The sequence below is a fragment of the Macaca mulatta genome, chromosome 17 (genome assembly GCF_049350105.2).
Source record: "Macaca mulatta isolate MMU2019108-1 chromosome 17, T2T-MMU8v2.0, whole genome shotgun sequence".
Lineage (NCBI taxonomy): Eukaryota > Metazoa > Chordata > Mammalia > Primates > Cercopithecidae > Macaca > Macaca mulatta.
This window is the reverse complement of record NC_133422.1, coordinates 1,097,197-1,121,918: the sequence shown is the minus strand read 5'-3', so window position 1 is coordinate 1,121,918 and position 24,722 is coordinate 1,097,197. Positions and strand designations below refer to the sequence as shown.

The following is a 24,722-nucleotide window of genomic DNA, read 5'->3' as shown; positions in this document are numbered from 1 at the left end:
TCTTTGTAAAGTGGAAGAAACATCAATGAAAGAGCCACTCAGCCTGAGTCAGGCAGGTCCAGGTGAGGCACCCAGGGGCCTTTCTTCTACCTCAGAAATACCTCATGACCCAAGAACCTGTCTCCATCTTCATTCCAAGACTACTAAGGAAAATGCTTCCTAACTTGCCTTGCCACCCTTTAAATTGATCACCCATGGAATGGTATCTCTAAAATAATTTGATCACTTCACTTCTCGGCTGTAAATCCTTGTCAGTACTTTTACTCCCACTTTATCAGCCCCATCCACAGCATCCTCCCTGCCTCTCCACCCTCATCCCCCTACCAAGGCCATCGCCCTGCCCTCCTGGGTCACACACCAGCTACACCTAAGTTCCTCTCGCTTAAGCAGGGCTCTCTTACCGTCAGAGGCATCGAACCAGACTGACTGCATCTTGAGTGAGGGCTAGGAAAATGACGCTGGGACCTGATGGGCTGCATTCCCAGAAAGTCAAGCATTTCCTATTGTCTAGATGTTTACAGTTAAGGGAACAAATTAGTAAGATTTACTAAACAGACCCAGACTTGGGAGTGTCCAGATATTCTGACATCTGTAGAACAAAAGCATTCCTAATTTTGCTTAAAAGACAGCATACTGATTCTTGCAAAATACAGTAATTAAGAAAATTAATCCTTTATCACAAACTCTTGTAGCAAAGCACATCGCCCCATGATCTTTTTTTATCATACACACACACACACACACACACACACACACACACACACAAAGAATTGTGGATGTGTTCCTCCTCTTATTTTCTTATTTCTTATTTTCAGGAACTTCCTGCTCTGTCTGTGGAGTAGCCATTCTTTTATTCCTTTACTTTCTTAATAAACTTGCTTTCACTTTACTCGATGGACTTGCCCTGAATTCTTTCTTGCGCAAGATCCGAGAACCCTCAGGGACCCCTTTCCAACAACATCGCTGCTCATGCTATTGTCACTGCCCGAAGTACTCTTATGCTTCAAGAAGCCACCTCTGGTTCTCTTCTGCCCATAGATTAGGGGCACCAGGAGCTCCTGTAACACCCATACACACTCCTAACTGTACCCTCAGATGCTGGCATGCAGGGGAGTTGAAATCTAACTGATAAAAACATCAAAATATTTTTAAACTGTTGATATTCCAAGATTAATACCCCATTCCTACTTCAATTTCTTAAAGCACTATATCTACAAATATATTCCAAACAGCACTCAGTTTCTCATATTTTCCAAGTCAATCCTAGATTACATTTGTACGTCATAAATCCAAAGTCAACACAATAAATCAAACAGAGCTTTCTTTAACTTCTCACAACCTCCAGTATAGGTCTGAGCCACCATCATCTTTCTCTTGGATTACTGCAATTTGTCTCCTAACTGGTCTCCTGGCTTCCATCACTTACTCTCAGGTTTTTTTTGTTTTTTTTTTTCTTGAGACAGGGTCTCGCTGTGTCGCCCAGGCTGGAGGGCAGTGGTGCGATCTCAGCTCACTGCAACCTCTGCCTCCCAGGTTCAAGCGATTATCGTGCCTCACCCTCCTGAGTAGCTGGAACTACAGGAGGTGAGCACCACGATGCCCGGCTAATTTTTTGTATTTAGTAGAGACGGGGTTTCAACATTGCCCCGTCTGGTCTTGAACTTCTGAGCTAAGGCAATCTGCCCACGTTGGCCTCCCAAAGTGCTAGGATTCCAAGCGTGAGCCACGGTGCCCAGCCTCCATCGTTTACTCTCAATGCAGCAGAGTCAACTTCTTAACATTTAAGTTACTCTTCTGCTCAAAACCCTACAACGGCATGCTGCTTCATTCAGAACAAAAGCCAAAGATGTTACAAAGGCCTAAGACCTTATCTGTTTTCCTTCTATTTTCCTAACTCCATCTCCTACAAAATTCCACCTCACTCTGCTCAACCCACCACGGCTGTTCTTGCTGTTCTTGAACATGCCAGGCAGGCCCAAGGCCTTTGCATTCACTGTGTATTTTGCTTGGAATGCTCTCCCCGCAGACACCTGCATGGCCTCCCTTACCAGCCTCACGTCTCTGCTCCCATCACCTTCTAATAAAGCCAACATTGACCACACTAATGACAGCTACAACAATCCCTACTGATACTCTCACTCTAGCTTTTTACCTGTCACATTTGTTGTCTTCTAACAGACTACATAATTTACTTATTTATTCTCTCTCCTTTACAAAGAGCTTTAAAAGAGGAGTGACTTCTATCTGTTTTGTTCAAATACCCAAAGGCTCCCTGTTAGGTAGTCAGTAGTCAATAATTATTTCTCAAATGATACCTGTTTTAAGATATGTGAGCTGCTTTTTTAGTGAAACAAGAAATGTTTCTACCATATAACATTAAATTTCATATTAATTCTTTGGATTAAAAATATAGTGAGGTTTTTTTTTTTGTCCCAATCCTCCATAGTCTGTGCTCTCAGATACCAAAATGTGTCACTCCCACACTAACACCTGGGACTGACAAAAATTGAAAAAGCACTTAAAATACAAGGAAAGCACTCCTAATGCTACTGCCCAAGCAAACAATACAACAAAGAATATATAATATGACAGCACCCTGAAATGAACTGCTTTTTAAATTAACATTCACCATCAACCAAACCAGAGCAAAGCACTGATTTCCAGAGACACTAAATCTAATGACTATAGTAATCCTAAAATGAAGATGTAACTTTTTCAATAAAGTATGATTTTATTTCAAACAAGACAATGCAACAATAAAGGAAATAAATTTCCCCACATATCCTTGGTTATCAGCTTAATATTTCAACTATTTTTTTAAAAGCCACATTTTCTATTGCATGTTTAAATGATATCCATATATTTTTGCATACCAAAAAGAATAAAGGGGACATCATCCTGTTTGAGTTACTGGTTTTGCAGCTGATAAAAACCAATGTTATTATCATTACTGACATCTCTGCTTGCAACCTACATTTAAAATAAAGATACTGAAATTTTACATGTTGTTTTCAAATCCACTTTTAGGAACTTTTTTTTTTTTTTTTTTTTTTTGGAGACAGAGCCTTGCTCTGTCGCCAGGCTGGAGTGCAGTGGCGTGATCTGAGCTCACTGCAACCTCTGCCTCCCAGGTTCAAGCGATTCTCCTGCCTCAGCCTCCCGAGTAGCTGGGACTACAGGCATGCACCACCACACTCAGCTAATTTTTGTATTTTTAGTAGAGACAGGGTTTCACCATGTTGGTCAGGATGGTCTCAATCTCTTGACCTCGTGATCCGCCCGCCTCAGCCTCCCAAAGTGCTGGGATTGCAGGTGTGAGCCACTGCACCTGGCCAGACATTTCTAATACAGGTTTACCCCTCCTTAATTTCATCATTAAGAATTAACGAAAATTTTGCCATTAGTACTAGAAAGATTAAAGTGAATTGTTTCATTTGAGGCACTCTCCTGTCGTCTAACAGGGCTCTTCAGTTTCACATTTAGAATAAATATTTCCATTTTTTGAGATACGAATTATCTATCATTTTCCATGAGAAAGCCACCGAAACATAGTTTTAGCTTTTATGAGCGAGACTTAATGTTCATCTGGTCCCCTTTGTTTAGGGCGCCTGCATGCATCAGTACTGCCCTCTGATGGACAGGCATCACGTTCATAACTACATCCAATGTCCCTTCCAAGTCTCATCGTATTCAGAATAATGTGACATTTCTCTTCTTCAGTACTGGGGATAGCTGTCAACTCTCACTAGAGTGGCATTGCCTAAATATACTGAGTACTTGCCATCCTTGTGTATTTCAAGGCTTCTCCAAGTTTTCATTTTTTTTCATGTATCAGATTTACAACGTGCCTATCACTCCAGTCATCTACCCATCAACTCAGAATTTATAAAACAGTATAAAAATTACAAGAGCACAGCTATAGAGTTTATATTACCTAATCACAGAATCTGTTCTGTTGTACCCTGGGATGGAAGAAGCCTTTTCTCCTGGAGATCCCAAAATTTGAAGTGTTGTATTAATGTCAACTTCAGATGAATGCTTAATGGAATATTCCATTATTTCTGGAGGTATTAGCGGAGTCTCTCCCTGAGTATCATCAGCTAAGAGGTAGCCTTCAGTTTAAAAAAAATTAAAAATGAACACTTAACAAATCTACATTTATCAAATTGTACTATAAATGTTTTCAGTTTTATTTGATTTAGATACATCATATAAATTGATGTAAATTATAAATGTTAACCTGTTAATTTCAAGTTTATGCAAAAAAACTTTCTACGTCTCAGATAAGTAACCCTCAAAAATACAGAAAAGGACAAATGTTTTATTCACCAATTTTGTAATTCACAGGGGCTTTTTAATCTACTGTCTTAAATAATTTTCAGTACTGTATTCTGTAAAGTTAATAGAAATTCTGCTACTATCTATATTAGAAGTCAATATTAGGGAATTCATTTTCAAAAGTCAAGATTTTTTCCTTATTATTTAAAATATGGAATCACTAACAGTATGGTGGTCAAAAAAGCAGATCCTAAGAGTCAGACTGCCTAGATTTACATTCTGGCTCCAAAAATGAACAGCACTGTGACAATGGGCTAGTTTCTTATACTCTCCAAGTCCCAGCTTCTTCATCTATTAGTTGGGGATAATGACGATGATGATGATAACAGTAATACTACCTAGCAATACTAATTCAGCGGGTAAAATGAGATCCGTAAAACATTTGGTATGCAATAGCACTGCATACATATTAGCCAGTATTTTTTAAAAATGCATCCATAGTTCTATGACAGAAAATAGCTGTATCCAAATTTTACCCAATATTGTATACACACTATTGTTTTTCATATATGAAGCTTCTTTTAAGGCTTAAACTGCTCAGTTGGCAATTACATTTTAAAAAGAAACCACCAACCAACCTGTAACTAAAATAAGCCAGTGAATATCTTCATAGAGATCATCAAGCATTTTGTTGTCAATAGTGCTTGAACCCGGTGAAGCAAGTAATTGTTGCTGATGTCGTTGTAACTGACCGTGGAGTCTTGTAACTCTTTCTTCTAATAAACTAAAAGAGGAGAAAACAGCAGCTTCATAAAGTTCAATAAGCAAAGACATGGAACAACTTACAACTTCCATATATCAGACAACACGAATTAAATGTTAGCGTAAAAACACATATACAAAAACATTATAGTACACAACTGTTCTCACAGCACTATAGGAATTATGATTTATTTTTTATAACACAGAATTAAAACACTGCTTTACAAACAAGGTTTACGACAGGCATTTGAAAACTGGTTATTCCAAGTTTTTACTAATATGGGTCAAATCATTTCTCATACCATGTTTTCCATAATCTCTCTGCCATCTACGCTGTAGTGCCTGGGCTCCAAAGGTCTAAGCCAAGGAAGGCAATCATGAGTATGTTTCTGTCCATTGTTCCAGTGTGCTGGGACACGGGGTGGGGTGTTTAAAGTCTTTACACACTTTAAGTGCCCTCCAGGGAATTGTGAATGGAGAACATTTGCTCCATGGGGTTTCTCTGGACTGTGTGTACCTTGTCAGAAGAGGTATACAGTGCTCTGCAGCAATTCTTCCTAGCATTCCTACACTGGCCAGCTGATCAGAAAACTGGTCTCGATCATCCTCTTGAAGTTCACTTATTTCTTCCTCCTCACGAGAGGCCACGCCATTGGCAGTCTATTGCAAGTGAAAGCAATAAACAATGAGGAACTGCATTACCTATTCCGCGTGCACTTCTGCGGCTCCATAACACAGCTTAGACAGCTTAGCACTGCAGAGCAAAAGGAGAGCAGGACACAGCCAACCTTCGAGCACAGCTATCTACGAACTCCCTTCTAACACGGCTGCCAGCCGGGATAGTTATCAAAACAGGGAAACATACAAGAGCAAGAAGTACAGGAATCACTCCATGGTGATCAACACAACTAACTGCATGCCCACAACCCACCTCCCACATGGGAGCATTGAACTTCTGTCACTGAAAAGACCGGACATCCATGGTCCAAATTATTCATATCTCTTGACAGCTAGACAGAAAGAGGTGGGTAACTGAAAAGGAATACATACAAGCAACATCCCATATAATAAGAACTCAGAGAACAAGGCCACTTCTGCTCCCGGCAAATCTTCTGAGGGAACCCATCCTGAATTTCTGGCATTATATAACGTGTAACATGGTGAAATATAGCCTATGATGAAATAGACTGTTAATTACCATCTTGCGTAAAACTCACCAAATTTCTTGTGCCATCTGGAGCGGCTAGGTGGCACTGAATATAGGAATTGAAAACTTGAACTGCATGTTGGGTAAAAAAGCCTTTATGGAAATGTTTGTCATCTTGAACCAAAGTTAACCAGGACTCCAACAATTTATCATATGCTTCCATGTATACCATGTCATCTTTATCAAGCTAAAAGAAAAGAACATTCATAAAACAAATGTTCAGAGAACAACAACTGGCATTCTAACAAGTCATATAAACACATACAAATAGTTTAAGTTTTTCCTTTAACAGAACTTCCCAATTATTAATAAGTTCTTACTGCACTTTCTAAAATCTAAGTTCAGTCTAAGTGAGTCTTAGGCAATCTGGAATTAAAGTTTATTTTAAAAACCAGCTGTTCAGTGTTATGCAGAACATGCATTTTTCAAATAAAAATAATATTAACATTTTCTGTAGTCAAGAAGAGAATTGTTAAAATAAAAAAAAAAAAATTATACACCCTACACACGTTAAAATGGTTTTAGAGAAACTGAAGAATGATGAAAACAGACTGACTTAATCAGCAGGTGTAAGAATATGTGGGGAGAACTCTACCAGTGCTCCTTAACAAGAAATAACTTATAATAAAAAAGAACAGCAAATCCCATACAGTAGAAAAGCATTAAATGTCTTCAAAAAAAAATTAGAGAAATACCTAAAGTGTCCCATACTTAGAGAAAATTCAGAATTTAACAAGCACAAATACTTTGTAAATGTGGAAATAAATTTCTCCCTCTTTTTGGTTCTCCGTCTTTCTGGTTCACTGCAGTTAGTTTTTCTTCTTACAAAGGAGGCACATGTGGGAGACTTAGAAAAAGAGACGAGTAGATGAGAAGATGAGGGAAAGCAAGGCTTCTCCTTGCCCAAAGCTCTGACTGGCTGAATAGGCCTCTCCACAAGCATGGTGCCGGATGTAAATAGACCTGTACGAGATCCACTAACAAGACCCTGAAGCTGTATACGCTTCAAGGTAGTCGCAGTGAAATTGTTTAGCTTGTTATTCCTAATTTTCCTCTTTCCTATTCTTTCTTCTTCATTTAGCTACTATTACTGAATTAAAGTGTTAACACCTAAACTACACCACTGAGAAAGAAGAGAAAAATCATCAGAGAAAAAGGTAGGATGACAATGTACATCACCAGGCTGTTTCATAGAGTTACTTGTGGTCCAAGATCTCCCTGAATGGAGCTAACATTTGGCTAAAAGGTCACTCTAGTTTTAAAACCTGCAAAGGTCAGGAGGCAAGAATGAGCCTGGCATTTATACCACTGAGAGAGAGCCGGTGGACCTGGAGCAGACCGTGACAGGTCCTGACATAACATGGGGTGAGAATGGGGGCTGGCAGGCGAGGAACAGACCAAATGCCTTGATAGGCTATGGGGTGAGAATGGGGGCTGGCAGGCAAGGAACAGACTGAATGCCTTGATAGGCTATGACAAGGACACTAAGTTTTCTTTCAATTGCAACAGGAAGCCACTGCAATGCTTGAAACAGATAGAACACTTTTTTTTTTTTTTTGAGATGGAGTCTCGCTCTGTCACCCAGGCTAGAGTACAGTGGTGTGATCTCAGCTCACTACAGTGTCCGCTTCCTGGGTTCAAGTGATTCTCCTGCCTCAGCCTCCTGTGTAGCTGGGACTACAAGTGTACACCATCATGCCCAACTAATGTTTGTATTTTTAGTAGAGATGGGGTTTCGTGTTGCCCAGGATGGTCTCGAACTCCTGGCCTCAAGGGATTCGCCTGCCTCAGTCTCCCAAAGTGCTGGGATTACAGGTGTGAGCCACTGCACCTGGCCAGATAAAATTCTTTAGAGGAAAATCACACTGCTTACACTGCAAAGTATAATGGTGCCATGGACCAGGGTAGAGATGATGGCAAGTGGCCAAACTGGGTACAGATTTTGGAGAAAGGGCTGACACTGGAAAATGACCTAAGGCAAGACAGAAAACAAGCCGGGGACGGGGGGTTTTATCCTGACAGCTGGGAAGATTCCTAGGATACAGAAGGATGGAGGTGTTGGACAGGCCAATGTGAGATGATGCATACTGGGAGATGAAGGCCTCTCAGCCTCGCTTCTTTTGGACATGTTAAATTTTAGATCCAAAACAGGAATCCAACCGGGAATGTTCTATTAACTGTTTGATGCCTGTCTGGAGTTCAGGAAAGAGATCAGGGCCAGAAACACAAATTAGGGCGCCATCAGCACACAGAGATCTAAGTGTTTATTTTTAAAGCTGCAAACCCAGAAACACCCACTTAGAAGATGTTGATTAAGAATAAGGAGGGGCGGCCTGGTGTGGTGGCTCACGCCTGTCATCCCAGCACTTTGGGAGGCCGAGGCGGGCAGATCACGAGGTCAGGAGATGGAGACCACCCTAGCTAAGACGGTGAAACCTTCTCTACTAAAAAATAAAAACTAGCCGGGCGAGGTGGTAGCGCCTGTGGTCCCAGCTACTCGGGAGGCTGAGGCAGGAGAATGGTGGGAACGCGGGAGGCGGAGCTTGCAGTGAGAGGAGATCGTGGCACCCACTCCAGCCTGGAGGACAGAGCGAGACTCCGTCTCAAAAAAAAAAAAAAAAAAAAAAGAGGATGTTGATTAAGAATAAAGAGGGGCGGCCGGGCGCCGTGGCTCACGCCTGTAATCCCAGCACTTTGGGAGGCCGAGGCGTGCGCGGATCACGAGCTCAGGAGATCGAGACCATCCTGGCCAACACGGTGAAACCGTCTCTACTAAAAATACAAAAAAATTAGCCGGGCATGGTGGCGGCGCCTGTGGTCCCAGCTACTCGAGAGGCTGAGGCAGGTGAATGGCGTGAACCCGGGAGGCGGAGCTTGTAGTGAGCGGACACCACGCCACTGCACTCCAGCCTGGGCGACAGAGGGAGACTCCGTCTCAAAATAAAAGGAAGAAGAATAAGGAGGGGCCGGGCATGGTGGCTCACGCCAGTAATTCCAATACTTTGGAAGGCTGAGGTGGGTGGATCACCCGAGGTCAGGAGTTCGAGACCAGCCTGGTCAACATGACAAAACCCTGTCTCTACTAAAAAGACAAAAATTAGCTAGGCATGGTGGCGGGAGCCTGTAATCCCAGCTACTTGGGAGGCTGAGGCAGGAGAATCGCTTGAACCTGGGAGGCAGAGGAGAGAACCACACTTATATAAAAACTACATATGGCAGATCATTGAGGATGAAGGACTATTCAATAAATGTTGGAGAAAAACCTGTTATCCACATGGAGAAAAACAATTTGCATCCCTACTCAATTAAATTCTAAGATGTTAAAATCATGAAAGGCAAATTTTAAAGAATTTAGAAAAAAACAGGCCGGGCTCGGTGGCTCAAGCCTGTAATCCCAGCACTTTGGGAGGCCGAGACGGGTGGATCACGAGATCAGGAGATCGAGACCATCCTGGCGAACACGGTGAAACCCTGTCTCTACTAAAAAATACAAAAAACTAGCCGGGCGCGGTGGCGGGCGCCTGTAGTCCCAACTACTCGGGAGGCTGAGGCAGGAGAATAGCGTGAACCCGGGAGGCGGAGCTTGCAGTGAGCTGAGATCCGGGCATTGCACTCCAGCCTGGGCGGCAGAGCGAGACTCCGTCTCAAAAAAAAAAAAGAAAAAAACACAGGAAGGGTAGGCGTCTTTACATTAGAACCAAATTACAAATCATTAAAAAACAAAAAACAACTTTCAACTACATTAAGATGAGGAACACTTGTTCTTCAAAAAATATGATGAAGTCAAAATACAATGTGATATCCAGGACTAGGTCCTGGCACAGGAAGAGGACATTGGTGGAAAACTTGCTGAAATCCAATAAAGCCTGTAGTTTAGTTACTAATAATATGCCAATGTTAATTTCTTAGTTCTGACAAATGTACCATGGCTACAAAAGATGATACTATTAAGAGAAAACTGGGTACAAGGCACATGGAAACTCTCTGTACTGTCTTTGCAAATTTTCTGTAAATCTAAAATTATTCCAAATTTTAAATACAGAAAAAAAAAGATACGATAAAGTGAAAAAGGAGCCATAAAAAAGAATAGATCTGTGTATTAGTTCATTCTCTCACTGCTGTAAAGAATTACTTGAGACTGGGTAATTATGAAAAAGAGATTTAACTGACTCACAGTTCCACAGGCTTAACAGGAAGCATGACTGGGAGGCCTCAGGAAACTTACAACTGTGGTGGAAGGCGAAGGGGAAGGAAGCATGTCTTAGCATGGCAGAGCAGGAGAGAAAGGGCGAGGAGTGAACTGCCACACACTGTCATGAGAACAGCATGTGAGAAACCACCACCCCCATAATCCAATCACCTCCCACCAGGTTCCCGCCCCGACACGTGGGTATTACAAGATTATAATTCGACATGTGATTTGGGTGGGGACACAGAGCCAAACCATATCAATCTGGAACACATATAACCAACAAAATACTAGTTCTAGAACATATATAGACTTTCTACAAATCAGTAAGGAAAAGACAAACATCCCATTAGGAAAACGGGCATTGGACACAAGCATTTCAAAAGAGGAATCACAGAACTACACATTTAAATATATGAAAAGACGCTCAATGTTATTGGTACTTGGGAAAGCAAATTAATTTGGCAGTAATTGTTGGTGAGAACATGGATCACTGAGAACTCACATACGCGTAATACATTGGTCCAATCACTTTAGCAAACATTTGACACTACTATCTTCTAAAAGTGAACATTTACATACCCTCTGATCAAAAAATTCCACTCCTAGGTTTATACTTTAGGAGAGCTCTCAGTCAGGCATGGTGGCTCATGCCTGTAATCCCAGCACTTTGAAAGGCTGAAATGGGTGGATCACCTGAAATCAGGAGTTCAAGACTAGCCTGGCCAAGACGGCAAAACCCCGTCTCTACTAAAAATACAAAAATTTGCCAGGCGTGGTGGAATATGCCTGTAGTTCCACCTACTCAGGAGTCTGAGGCAGGAGAATCGCTTAAACCCGGGAGGCAGAAGTTGCAGTGAGCCAATATTATACTACTGCACCTCAGCTTGGGTGACAGAGCAAGACCCTGTCTCAAAATAATAATAATAATAATAATCATCATCATCATCATCATCATCATCATCATCTATCGAATGCTAAGAGCCAGGCACTGGAATATGGAGATGAATAAGATACTTTCTTTCCATAGAAACATCTGTGGCCTGTTTATATACTTAACAAAGCATGTGCTTTACAGCCATCATTTGTTAAGTCTTAACAGTTTATCTTGCCAAAATAAACAGACTGGTAACATATCACAAGAGGAATTTAGGAATAGCATCCTCTGACCCACCCAGTCTCAAAAAAAAAAAAAAAAAAAGGATATTTTCTAAGACCTATTTTTGTTGTCTTTTAGGTATATATCTAACACATGTTATTGTGGTTTAAGTATTCATATACATAAAAGTATTCTAAAAAGTAAAAGTCTTATATGCCTTTCTATTAAAAAAAGCTTTCAATAATCCCTCCTATTAACACTCTGACATTAGAACAGAAGATCAGAGGTAGACTGCAAGAGCCTCAACTCACTGGATGGCAATTTACAGTAAGACTATGGACTTCTAAACAGCCTTCTGGTTTCTTTTGGAGATAATGTAACTCATCGAGCAAAGTGTGAGAAATATGGTTGATGACAATTGGCAACTAAATCTTTCAGTCTAATCACAGAAAACTGAAACCTAACCTAGCGCTTTTTCATAATACCCTGGCCCTGCTCCACGGTCACTCTGGCCAAAACCCAGCAGCCAAGGCAGCAGCACGTGCACAGAGATGACTAAGGAGACCAAGCTAGACGCTGTGTGCTCATGGCCTTGGCATTGTCAGGCCTGATGCCAGAGAAGCTTTGGAGAGGGGCTTAGAGCTCAGGAGACTACTTGACCCCACTTTACTCCATCTGGAAATGGAGGGTGGAGAAGGTGATCAAAATATGATATCAGCACTTAGCTCTCAATGCCCATAATTAACTTGGAAGTATATAGAGCAATAAATTTGCAATCCTTTAGTCACAGAAAAAAATATTTTATGTTTTGGTAATTATGTTGAATACATAATTCCAAAATAGTGGTTACTTTTATTTATGAAAATGCTGTCAAATGAAGCTTTGAAAACTTTCAATATGTGAAATCTGTCCCCTTCTTGACATTAAATTGAATTTCAGAGATTAAAATCTAATATCACTACATGATTCCAACTATACGACATTCTAGAAAAGGCAAAACTATGGAGACAGCCAAAAGATCAGTGGTTGCCAGAGGTTGGCGGGGCAGGGAGGGATAAATAGGCAGAACACAGAGGATTTTCAGAACAGTGAAACTACTCTGTATGATACCTTAATGGTGGACATCATACACTTGTCCAGAGCCACAGAACGCACAATGCCAAGAGTGAACCTTATGGACACTATGGACTCCGGATGGCGATGATGTGTCAATGCAGTTTCATCAGCTGTAACAATGCACCACTCTCGTGTGGGATGTTGATGGGTGAGGGTGGGGAGACTGCATATTTGAGGGGGTTTGTATTTTCACCCAATTTTTGCTGTGGACTCAGAACTGCTCTAAAATATAAAGTCTTTATCTATATTTATATTTATCTATATAAATCTAATATCGGATATTGTAAAAATATGAGCTAACTCTCATGCTAGGGTAAGTTATAGATTGTCTTCCTGCGAACAGCAACTAATCACTATTGACAACTCCAAATCCTTTCCATGAAATTGGAAAGCTCTTTCTGTTGATCATCAAGATTATCTTCATATGTAAACATACATAACATGTGTTAGATAAGTATGTGATTCACAGACAAAAAATGCAGTGAGATGAACATGCGCAATTCATTTTCACAGAAAATCTTATGTCTACAGAATATCCTTCAAAAAGTTCCTTTTATATTATTCTTTACAACAGTTTGGAAGTGAAAATGGCTTCAACTATCAGAGATTGTAGAAGCTGCAAACAAGTGCCCGAAACACTGGCTGGGAAGTTCACCAGCAGCGTCTGCTTCTAGACTCACTTGGCAGAAATAAGTAATGCAACAAGCACCTGCATGCAATAACAGGAGAGGGAAAAAACACAGGTTAAAAACAACAGAAAAAGGCTCCATCAATATACTACACTATTTCTTAATTTGCGTGGTTGATACATAATTGTCCATTTCATTATTCTTTATATGTTTATAACATAAAACTAGTACTTTATATGAAACATTTCACAATAACTTCAAATTTTATAGGCATCGGCACAACCCCCACGTCCAATGACAAACCACAAAGAACATTTGTGCTGCACAGTGTCAAACATTAGGAAGGACACAGGAAAGATTAAAGACTGAAAGAGCTGTACTATTAGTTTATGCTGTTATTCACCTGCTATTGGTATGTAGATTGTTTCCTAGCGAAGTATCATTTAAGGCAAATATGGCAACAATATAGTGACAGAAATGTCACAAATAAAACTTCATGAACTCTCCACTTAAAAATGTAAGAATTGAGAAGTCTTTGAATGTCGAATGAAAAAATAAATCCTTATCTAGTTATTTTTATTTTTTTTTTCTAGCTAGTCCTTAAAATACAGAATTAATTTAACTTCAGAGTGCCTATGCAGCTGACGGTATTTCCTGGTTTCTGGAACCCCCAAGAGAAATAGATTCAGTAGACAAGTATTGCAGCTGTTAGAAAAATCCTATAGACAGATCACTTAAAAAAACAAAAACAAAACAACACTACCCCTACAAAAACACTAAGAGTCCAAGCTATAATTTACAGAAAAAGACTTTAAATGCTGCACTACTGGATTAATAGATTTTCTTCCTTTTGGAAATGCACAGGAGTTTCCAAATTCTCAATGTAAGGAATGCACACACGGTAAGACACCGTTCCCGGCACACACGGTAAGACACCGTTCCCGGCACACACGGTAAGACACCATTCCCGGCACACACGGTAAGACATTGTTCCCGGCACACGGTAAGTGCTTCAATACAGACTTAACAAAGCTGAACAGCAGCTGCCATCTCGGGGACTCACTCGGCTTACATGGGGTAAAAGGGCAATCCCTTCTTTCTTTTGCTTTTTTAAAAAAAATTTTTCCACATACTATGAAAATGCTTTAGAAATCCCTTTTTTTCTACCTCACTCTAGTATTCATTTTTGAACCCCAGGTCCATTGGATCTAGTTATGTTTCTAACACTAGCATAACAAGCAATATGAGGGATACGATATGGAACAATAGTTATGACAGTAAGTAAGCTTTATTCTAAATCCACTGCACTCTAAGGAGCAAGAATTCTGTGAAACTTAACACTGGTTCCGTACTAGGATTGGTAAAGCAGATTTAAACAATCAGAGCTGACTCATACAAGTCATGAAATATTGCATGGTAATATTATCTTCCAATTAGAATTAAAACGTAAAAGTAATTCTTAAAACACTTCTTTTAATAAGAATCTGTATTTAAGGTAAAAGAGTAACTAGTTTTCTTCCAAATATCCTGGTAGAGCTAAAACTATTATTATTATTTCTAAAAAGTATACTTTTAATGTGCAAGGTTTAAAAAATACTCATGGATTTCATTTCTTCTTCTATCTTTTGAGCAGAGGAAATGAACGTGCTTGATGGGTGGGAGGCGCTGGATAGCCAGCTTGCTCTCTCCAGTATCATCGATTTACTCTTTTATAGCTACAAGAACCGTTTGGCGGGGAGACTGGCAAGGATCTTCAAACAACCCATCCTTTCATGGGTGAAGGTGCAAGGCAGACGACACAGTTACACTGCACTGACGCACTGTCCCACAGAACAAGTATTGTTTTCCCTCTTATTACTGAGGTATCCTGAAATGTATGCTCCCCACTTCTCAATCTGTAATTTGGCTACAATTTATGGCTTCCTTTTTGTCACATCACCTCTCTACAAAGTAATTACCCAACAAGCCAGAGAAATTAGATTCTGAATCAAGAATGCTGACCTCTAAATACACTCACTCACTCAACAAATTGCAAATTTATTTTATTGCATTACATTCTATAATAAACTTCCTAAAAACTTTATCAAGTACCTTTGTCATGACTACCTTGTCCTGCTAGTCTTGAGATTAGGCTACAAATATACTAAAACTAGATGTAAGGTTCTTCCTTTATAAATTGTTATTTATCACCGTCGCCCTTATACACAACACACACATCAAAATGCATATACAAAATACCTCAATGCTATGAAGGCTGCTCTACTCGTGTAGCAACATACTGCACGGCTTCACCTACTTGGCTGAACTCAAAATGGTTAATTATAAAAGAAACCAAGAAACAAACTAGAGTATAGAGTTCAAGTCATATTCTCCATGAATTTCACTGAACCAATTCAAATGCATGTACTATTATAAATGTTTTATAAAATAGTTGGTGTATTAATATGAACAATTATTGATAGAATTTTAATTTTTTTTTTTTTTTTTTTTTGAGACAAAGCCTTGCTCTGTTACCCGGGCTGGAGTACAGTGGCATGATCTCAGCTCACTGCAACCTCTGCCTCCCGGATTCAAGTAGTTCTCCTGCCTCAGCCTCCTCAGTAGCTGGGATTACAGGCACCTGCCACCATGCCTGGCTAATTTTTGTATTTTTAGTAGAGACGGAGCTTCGCTATGTTATTTTGGCCAGGCTGGTCTCCTCACCTGACCTCAGGTGATCTGCCTGCCTCAGCTTCCCAAGGTACAGGCGTGAGCCACTGCACCCAGCAGGATTTTAATCTTTAAGGCAATACTTTTTCATTTTCACATTCATTCTCACCTCTTTGGTTCAGCAATAGATAATAATCTGATTTCTGGGTATAATGAAAAAATTCTTGCCTCCAAGAAGCCTAAAGTATTATCAAGAAACCTGCAGCCACAGAGAAACCTGGCTGAACACTGGAACTGCTCTCTGTGAACACACACTCTCAGTTAACCGCAAGTCAGGGTACTCATAAACATGTCTCTCCACTCACATGCTAAAGACACCAAGCAAGGTGGCTTCATGACATGGGTTTCAAAAACACACATCAGTATCAAGAATGTTTCTCCCTGTGAAGATACTCTTTTTCCCTCGCTACACAACATAATCACCATCAAAGACATGAATTCCTATTTAAAAAGATGATAATCTGTATATATTCCTAAACAAACACAGCTCTGAAGAAAGTATTCTTACAGTAACACAAAGTCTTACGTGTGAAACCTGTTTGCCTACTGGAAAAAAACTTTCAGGATTTCACAAAATTAAGATTGTAAAAACCATTTTAAAAATAATTTCTAAAAATTAGAAATATATTTGGTTCGCACCAAACAAAACCCAACAGTTGTTCTTATGTGGTAAGAGTGCACACAAGCTTTCAATAAAAGCTATTATTTTAAAGGTTCATTTTTAAAATTATTATTCTACATGTTATTGCCTGTAATAAATTATTGCACACTATGCAGGTCCCCCGCTCCGTGTTTTTTTTTTGAGACAGAGTTTCGCTCTTGTTGCCCAGGCTGGAGTGCAGTGGCATGATCTTGGCTCACTGCAACGTCCGCCTCTCGGGTTCAAGTGATTCTCCTGCTTCAGCCTCCCGAGTACCTGGGATTACAGGCGCCCGCCACCATGCCTGGCTAATTTTTTGTACTTTTAGTAGAGAAGGGGTTTTGCCATGTTTGGCAGGCTGGTCTCGAACTCCTGACCTCAGGCAATCGGCCTACCTCAGCCTCCCAAGGTGCTGGGATGACAGGCGTGAGCCACCGAGCCCGGCCTATACAGGTACTTTTCATGCAGTTAATCCATGTCATAAAGCAGTGGAAGGAATTCGTACCCTGACTTCACCAATGAGGAAACATGCTCAAAACAAGTGACGCAGCCTGAGCTCTCACCCTTCATGATTGTTTGGCCCATAGCTGTACGGTCTCCCTCAAAGTTCACATCTTTCCATCCCATGCTAACTCCCGAACTCATTTCTTTAATATGCCTCAATTTACCAAATTTTACTTAAAAGATCATGTCTTGGCCAGGTGCGGTGGCTCACACCTGTAATCCCAGCACTTTGGGAGGCCGAGGTGGGTGGACCGCAAGGTTAGGAGCTCAAGACCAGCCTGGCCAACATGGTGAAACCCCGTCTCTACTAAAAATACAAAAATTAGCCAGGTGTGGAGGCGGGCGCCTGTAATCCCAGCTACTCGGGAGGCTGACGCAGAAGAATCGCTTGAAGCTGGGAGGTGGAGGTTGCAGTGAGCCAAGACCATGCCATTGCACTCCAGCCTGGGCGACACAGCGAGACTCCATCTCAAAAAAAAAAAAAAAGATCATGTCTTTACATACTTTTCCATCTCAGGACAACTATGTATTACATCCTATTACTACAATCACTGGGTGCCCAAGAAAACAAAAGATGAAACGGTTTCTGTCCCAGAGGTCCAATTTGGTTTGGCTGGATTTGTTTCTCTATTTCTGGTATCAGCTGTACACTCCCCTGGTCCTCTACTCCCAGCATACACAAGATACAACGGAAACCGCTTGAGGCTGAGATGACATTTAGGAGGTTTACTCTTCAATAAAGTCATCATGCATGGGCCACCCCGTTAGCCCTCAACTTCACCACACATCCCCAACCTGGTTTCTATGACTAATGCAAAACTTATCCCTCTGTCCTTTTCAATAGGTGACCAATTATTTTTAAAAATAATTTTTAAATATCATAAACAGCTCAATTAAAAATTGAGTAAAATAAATGAAAATAAATAATACTTTTCTTGAATGAAACCCGTCAGGTTCATCACTAGAGCATGCCTGAAATAAGCACAATACACATATACTTCTCTGCAAATGCATGTAGGCTTTCTATATTTCAATACTCCTATGTCAAATCTTGAAGGAAAAATTGTCAAGATGTCAGTGACCTCAAAATAAATAAATTCTGTACTTAAAATTTGCAAATCAAGGATGCCGTATATCTTCCAGCAATTCTTTAAAATGTTTAGGAACACGCTTAACTCACAAGCAGAAACTAAAAGGTAGCTTAGTTTCTAAATATAGGCTCAACATGCTCTTTAATCCACCTGGTTTAGAAGAGAAAATAAACTAAGGGGGAGAGGGAAAGTGCAAGGAATTCATGTTAAATAAAACCTGACTAGTTCAGAATCTGTGATCATCTGAAAGAAGTGTGAGTAAAGCGTAAATACTCAAAATTACCCTGGATTTTTAAGTTTAGAACATAAATTATCCCTCTGAAACATTCAAATCTACCTATCATGCCTTTAAACTTCTACCCTTCTGTTACTACATTTTCTCCACCACATAAACACTTGTCTGACCTGGATCCTTTCCTCATCAAATCATGAAAGTGCCCGATTACATAAACATAATCATCTCGAGTTCCCTATTCTCTGAACACCTCTGAAGGGATACAAAAAACTCACATACACATTGGCAGAATCTAACCAAAACAACTTACAATTTAACATGAAATTCTAACAAAATATCTACATTCCTTTTACAGCTTTTCAAAAAGATTCACATTTTGATTCATAAAAAGAAAAATTAGTTTCAACAATGTAATCACTACTTTGTGGAATGAAATCAATTTTTTTCCATGATTAATATAGCTATTCACAGTAACCGTTACAAAAGCAGCTGTGTTGCCAAGGGGTTTTAGTAGATGTTTTCTAAATTTAAATATAAAATATGGAAAACACACATTTGAAAATTTATACCAAAAAACATCTTTAGTATTATCGGTCTTAATTTCAATGTAAATTAAATTCTACCAGGATACACTATTAAAGCATTACCATCCAAAAAATTAGAGCGCACAGTCAAATGAAAACAAGCAAGGTTACAATGATTTGAACCAAATTATGTTTACATAATTGCCAAATAAGTCCAAAGTAAAAAATTCTCAAAAAATAAAATAAAATCACACATAACTACACCATACCACAGTAGCACCCTGTAAACAATGTTTTTGCTGTTAGAATGAGCTTTCAACGTAATTTTTATGTGAAAAATTGTGTTGAACAAACCACAGCTCATTTCATTCTGTCTCCTATATTTGGGTACTAAAGTATCTCAAAATTAAACGCTTAAGACCAGTTACTATCACCAACAAAACTATTTTCATCCACAAATTTTTAAAGGTCATGTTTCCCAAATAATTTGCACACCTAAACAAAATGGTCATTTTAATAGCTAGCACTCAAAATAATTACTTTCCATGAGAAATGTTCCAAAGGCACCACAAATGTCTTTGTGAAAACCTGACACAATTTACTTTAGAATAGTCACTCACCACTTCTTCCAATGCAGCACTTCGCCCGAAAGAACAAGTGAGGTGTGTGAGGCAGTTAACGAAGGAGGAGAAAAGCTCATTTGGAATGGCGGTTAGCACATTTCGTGGGAACACGGTTATCAGGTTGCTGATGATGCTGGAGATGCCCACAGCTTCAGAATCTTCTATTTCAATTCTAAAACCAAGGAATGAGTATTATTACGTGGCAGTAAAAGAAAAATTATTAATATAATAGCTCATTTCCAAACAAGCAAATATCGTTACTGATTCATTTTAAAAGGTATGTCTTTGTTTATTAATTACAAATTACCCATATGACTTTACTTCAAAATATAATGGCGAAAAATAACTAGTTCTTTTTTTTCTTCTACTGTTACACACAAAACATAGAGTTCCTTTTTCAGCTGCAAAGGGCAAGTATACCTACCCATTGATAGTATTCAGTAATCCCTCAATGAAGTGTGCGAGATAATCAACTTGTGATCCTTCATCAGGGAAGATGGGTCCATGAAGAGAAGCTAACTGGGCAAGGCACTGCAGAGAATCTTGTGCCATATCTGAATCTTCTCTGATTTTTCGATGTACCTGTTAGAAAGAATTACTAATCCATAAATATAAATTCTTCATTTGTAAGGGTCACGTGTCTACCATGCCGAATGAGGTAAGAGAAAAATTCACTGTAGCTGGTTATTTCCAGAAAATTAATTCCTGAATTAAACTAAATTTAGAAAGTTGTTCACTTTACAGGCCATTATTTTAAACATATCAATTGATTTTTAACTGAGGGCTACCTACATTTTGAAAATTGATCCGTCTCCAGCATGTTATGACAAAGAGAGAAACAGATGCCAGCCAGTCAGACACACTGCTTCTTCTAAAAACAGCAACAACGACAGTCATCTGTATTATGCTAACTATGCCTAGCTACAGCTTCTTGCTAAAGTTAGCAGACAAGTTCAATCAAGAGTATATAGATGCTGCTTTAGTGGAAGTAAACAGTTGCACACTTAGAAAAGCAATATACCATTGAATCCCTAGACATTCATGCATTCATTCAACCGAAATATAATAAGCACACTCTTTTATTAATTCTCAGTTCACTTACAATTTGTTTGAATCTCAGTTTAACCTACATCATTGCTATTAATAAATGCTAAAAGATTTTGAATACAAAATGTAAATTATACTTAAATCCATTTAAAGCTCACCTAAATTTTATTTCAACGATACAATACGGACATGAAACACCTGGAATAGTGTTCTACATGAAGGAAATGCTCTTGAAATACTGCTCCCTAGTTTTATAGTATTAATATTCTCAGATGTTAAAGGTTTCATAATAGAGCCAAGGAAAATTCAGTGAAGAAATATGATCATTATTAATCTTAATCCATCCAACACTTACTGTTGGATGTACCATTTTGTACTTGCCGAGGTACTTAACTACTCTAGCCCTTTTCTTTCCCACACAAAGTTCTCTCTCTTTTGTAAATGTGTGACACCGAACTCATAGTTTTCGGTTATATTCACTTTGACTAGGCAAATTGTTTCTCAATTACTTGCGATCAGAACATTTAAGTACTCACTGGTATATGCTGAGCCACAATGAAAACTCAGTAAATCCTTGTTCACTGAGACCATTAATCCCTAATCCCTGAACTTCTTAAGGTTCTAGTAATGAAATTTAAAATACTAAATAATCTCTAACATTACAAAGCTAACTGATCTACTGACATGCTTAAAATACGCTATACTCTTTGGACTAGAACAAACCACAGTCCATAAGCCAAATTTGGCCCACGCCTGTTTTTATATGGCTGTGAGCTAAGAATGGTTGTTGTTGGGTTTTTTTCCTCCATTTTTGTATGGTTGGGGGAAAACCAACAAAAATAATATTTTGTGATTTTGTGACCTGTGGAAATTATACAGAATTCTTTTTTTTTTGTTTTTCCTGAAACAGAGTTTCACTTGTTGCCCAGGCTGGACGGAATGCAATGGTGCAATCTTGGCTCTCTGCAACCTCCGCCTCCCCGGTTCAAGCGATTCTCCTGCCTCAGTCTCCTGAGTAGCTGGGATTACAGGCGCCTGCCACCATGCCTGGCTAATTTTTGTATTTTTAGTAGAGACGGGGTTTCACCAAGTTGGCCAGGCTGGTCTCAAACTCCTGACCTCAGGTGATCTGCCCGCCTTGGCCTCCCAAAATGCTGGGATTACAGGCGTGAGCCATCACGCCCAGCCAAAATTCATTTTAATGACCATCAAAAAGCTTTACTGGAACACTACCATGCTTATTTATATATCATTTACAGCTGCTTCTGTACTACAATGGCAGTGTTGAATATGAACATATGACCTGCAGAGCCTAAAGTGTTTACTATCCGGCCCTATACAAAAAATGTCTGCAAATTCTTGGTCTAGAATACAAATATTTTTCAAACTATATTCTAATGTATTTTAAGTTTTATATAGTAAATTCCAAGTACAATAGACAAATTCATATATGCACACTGTCTAGTTCACAAACTTCTGAACACAACTCACTCTTATAAATTCTTTATCTGAAATATGTAATTAAATTTTTATCACGATGCCTTAGAAGCTAATCAGCATTTAAGCATGCTATCCAGGGAGACATTCTGTCAACAGACACAATGTAATCTGGGACAATAAGAATCCATCTGGACTGGGCGTGGTGGCTCACGCCTGTAATCCCAACACTTTGGGAGGCTGAGACAGGCGGATCACAAGGTCAGGAGATCGAGATCATCCTGGCTAACAAGTTGAAACCCCATCTCTAATAAAAAATACAAAAATTAAAAAAAAAAAAATTAGCCGGGTGTGGTGGTGGGAGCCTACAGTCCCAGCTACTTGGGAAGCTGAGGCAGGAGAATGGCGTGATCCCAGGAGGTGCAGCTTGCCGTGAGCCAAGATCACGCCACTGCACTCCAGCCTGGGAGACAAAGCAAGACTCCGCCTCAAAAGAACAAAAAAAAAAATTCCATCTCACAATCTTAAATGTTCATTATGGTCTCGAAGCGAGCAATCAAAAGAAAGAATACCCGCAATGAAATAGCTAATGAAATAACTAAAAAGTTAAAATAAATAACTGTCTTTTGAGACAGTGTATGCTGTTCAAACTTAATTTATGTTACCTGAAATATAAACCACATAAAACTATTAATAAATGCTTAATTTTTATACAATATAAATTCTTGCCTTTCTTCCAATATCATCATTACAAAAGAGTTCCTCCATATCTGAACATGTATTTCACTATAAACTATATTATAAAACGGAAAGCTGAATCACCACCTGAATATGGGAAAAGGACAGAGGGATAAGGGAAAGCAAAGACCAGCAGGACGCCCAGTGAGGTGAACGGCAAGGCTATGCATCAAAAAAAGGAATACAAGGAAGGAGAAGCAAGTAAGGAAGATGACGAATTCTACTGGAACATGTTAAATCTGAGATGTCTGTGGGCCATCCAAATTAAAACATCCAGTAAGCACTTGGATTATAAGGCTCTGAAACTCTGGAGCAGGCTGTGCTGAATATAGATGGAGGAGTCATCTGGGAACCAATGCCTGAAGTCCTACGTGTCAAATAGAGCCACAAGAAAGTGTACAGAGTCAGCAACGTTGAGAATTAAGATAGGAATGCCAATATTTATGGGATGAGCAAAGAAGGAAGAGACTATAAGCGAGATCAAGACGACTCTGGTCAAAAAGGTAGGAAGAAAACACAATGAAAGTGGGTTTTTTTTCCCAAGACCTTATGGAAGGAAAAAAAATCAAGAAGTTTGTAAACTTCAGTAGGGCAGAATGCAACCCAAAGTATTCCAACATATTTAAAGTCTTAAGATTAACATATTTAAAGTCTTGCTCTTATGCAACAGTATACTGATAATCCAAATCTAGCACAAATGATATCCAGTGGAAAAGTACTTTAAATTAGGCAATAAATTCATATAACTAAAATTAAATTTAACCAGAATTAAATAAAAAGATTAGCCATTCTCATTTTTAAAACAAGTAACAAACTTGTTCATAAACTGCTTAAGTGAAAATAGCTACAAACCCAAAAATTGTTCAAATAAAGCAAAAAAGGGTTAACTTTCAAATTCAAAAGTTATTTGCATGTGGTTGTTCACAGCTGACAGGAGCAGCTGTCTGGTTTGTCTAGACAGCTGTTCAGATTTGGTAGAGCTGTTTCCAGTACTGCCAGCAAGTTTTTCACCTTTTCAAAAACTGCTGGAGTGGAATCGACTTTCAGTCAAGTGCATAATACAAAGACTTGGACTTGGATTCGTATCAAAACAATTCCTGTCAGATGAAGCAGGCCACGGAATTTCAAAATTTAGTTACAATTATCCCTTTGATCTTGACAGTGGTTTCAGCCATCATTTGTCTGATTTTAAAAAGAAACCACAAGGTGATTTAATGCTCAGTCTGAATATTTCTATAGAAAATATCTTTTATATATACCCATGGATAACCTTGTTCTAGATATCTTAAAATACATACCACGTAACTACTTTATTTTAAATGGTTCAATCAGAAAAAGGCAGTTGAAGGGCTCATCTATATTTTTAAAACAAATGAAAAGACACTAAAATTAACAATTGGGATTAAGCAAAATAGCTTTTCTACTTTTAATTGGTTTTTACTTGGGCTTTTGTCCTTATCATTATATCTAACTAACTTGTATATTCAACCTATAACTGCAAATTAGCATCCAACACATAAATGCACACACACAAATTGTTTGTCCAGCTTTTGACTGCTCTATTAGGATACACATTGGTCAATGTGGGAACATACTGCTTACATCTTGGTATTTAGCCAATAATAAAGAGGACTGTCTAAAGTTATACATGAGATAAACTGCTATTCAATAATACCAACTTCACTAATGGCTCATAAATATAAGAAGTATAAAACCTACACTCCAGAATAGCAGTTCTCAAACTGTGGTCCAGGGATCCCTGAAGCTTTTTAAAAGCCTGTCAGGTTGCCTGTGACAAGAAACTACTGCATAATCCTATGAAGACAGTATCCCACTGTCTGTCACACAGGTAAAAACTATTTGCATATAACATGAAGACAGCAGCTGCGTTTCC

General features: G+C 39.1%; 1 protein-coding gene across 7 annotated transcripts in view; it reads right to left on the bottom strand.

Moving 5' to 3' along the window:
* The window catches only part of XPO4 (exportin 4), a 105,065-nt gene that overhangs the window by 22,577 nt on the left and 57,766 nt on the right, over positions 1 to 24,722 (bottom strand). For all 7 annotated transcript variants that reach the window (XR_013407626.1, XR_003724310.2, XM_015120707.3 and 4 more), the window contains 6 exons: positions 20,031 to 20,188; positions 19,604 to 19,778; positions 6,258 to 6,434; positions 5,558 to 5,700; positions 4,917 to 5,062; positions 3,935 to 4,112 (listed from right to left, as the gene is read on the bottom strand). Coding sequence is in view for 5 of the 7 variants with exons in the window: in XM_015120707.3 (XP_014976193.1) it covers positions 3,935 to 4,112; positions 4,917 to 5,062; positions 5,558 to 5,700; positions 6,258 to 6,434; positions 19,604 to 19,778; positions 20,031 to 20,188 (977 nt within the window). In the remaining 2 variants the exon portion in view is untranslated. The remainder of the gene's footprint in view (positions 1 to 3,934; positions 4,113 to 4,916; positions 5,063 to 5,557; positions 5,701 to 6,257; positions 6,435 to 19,603; positions 19,779 to 20,030; positions 20,189 to 24,722) is intronic.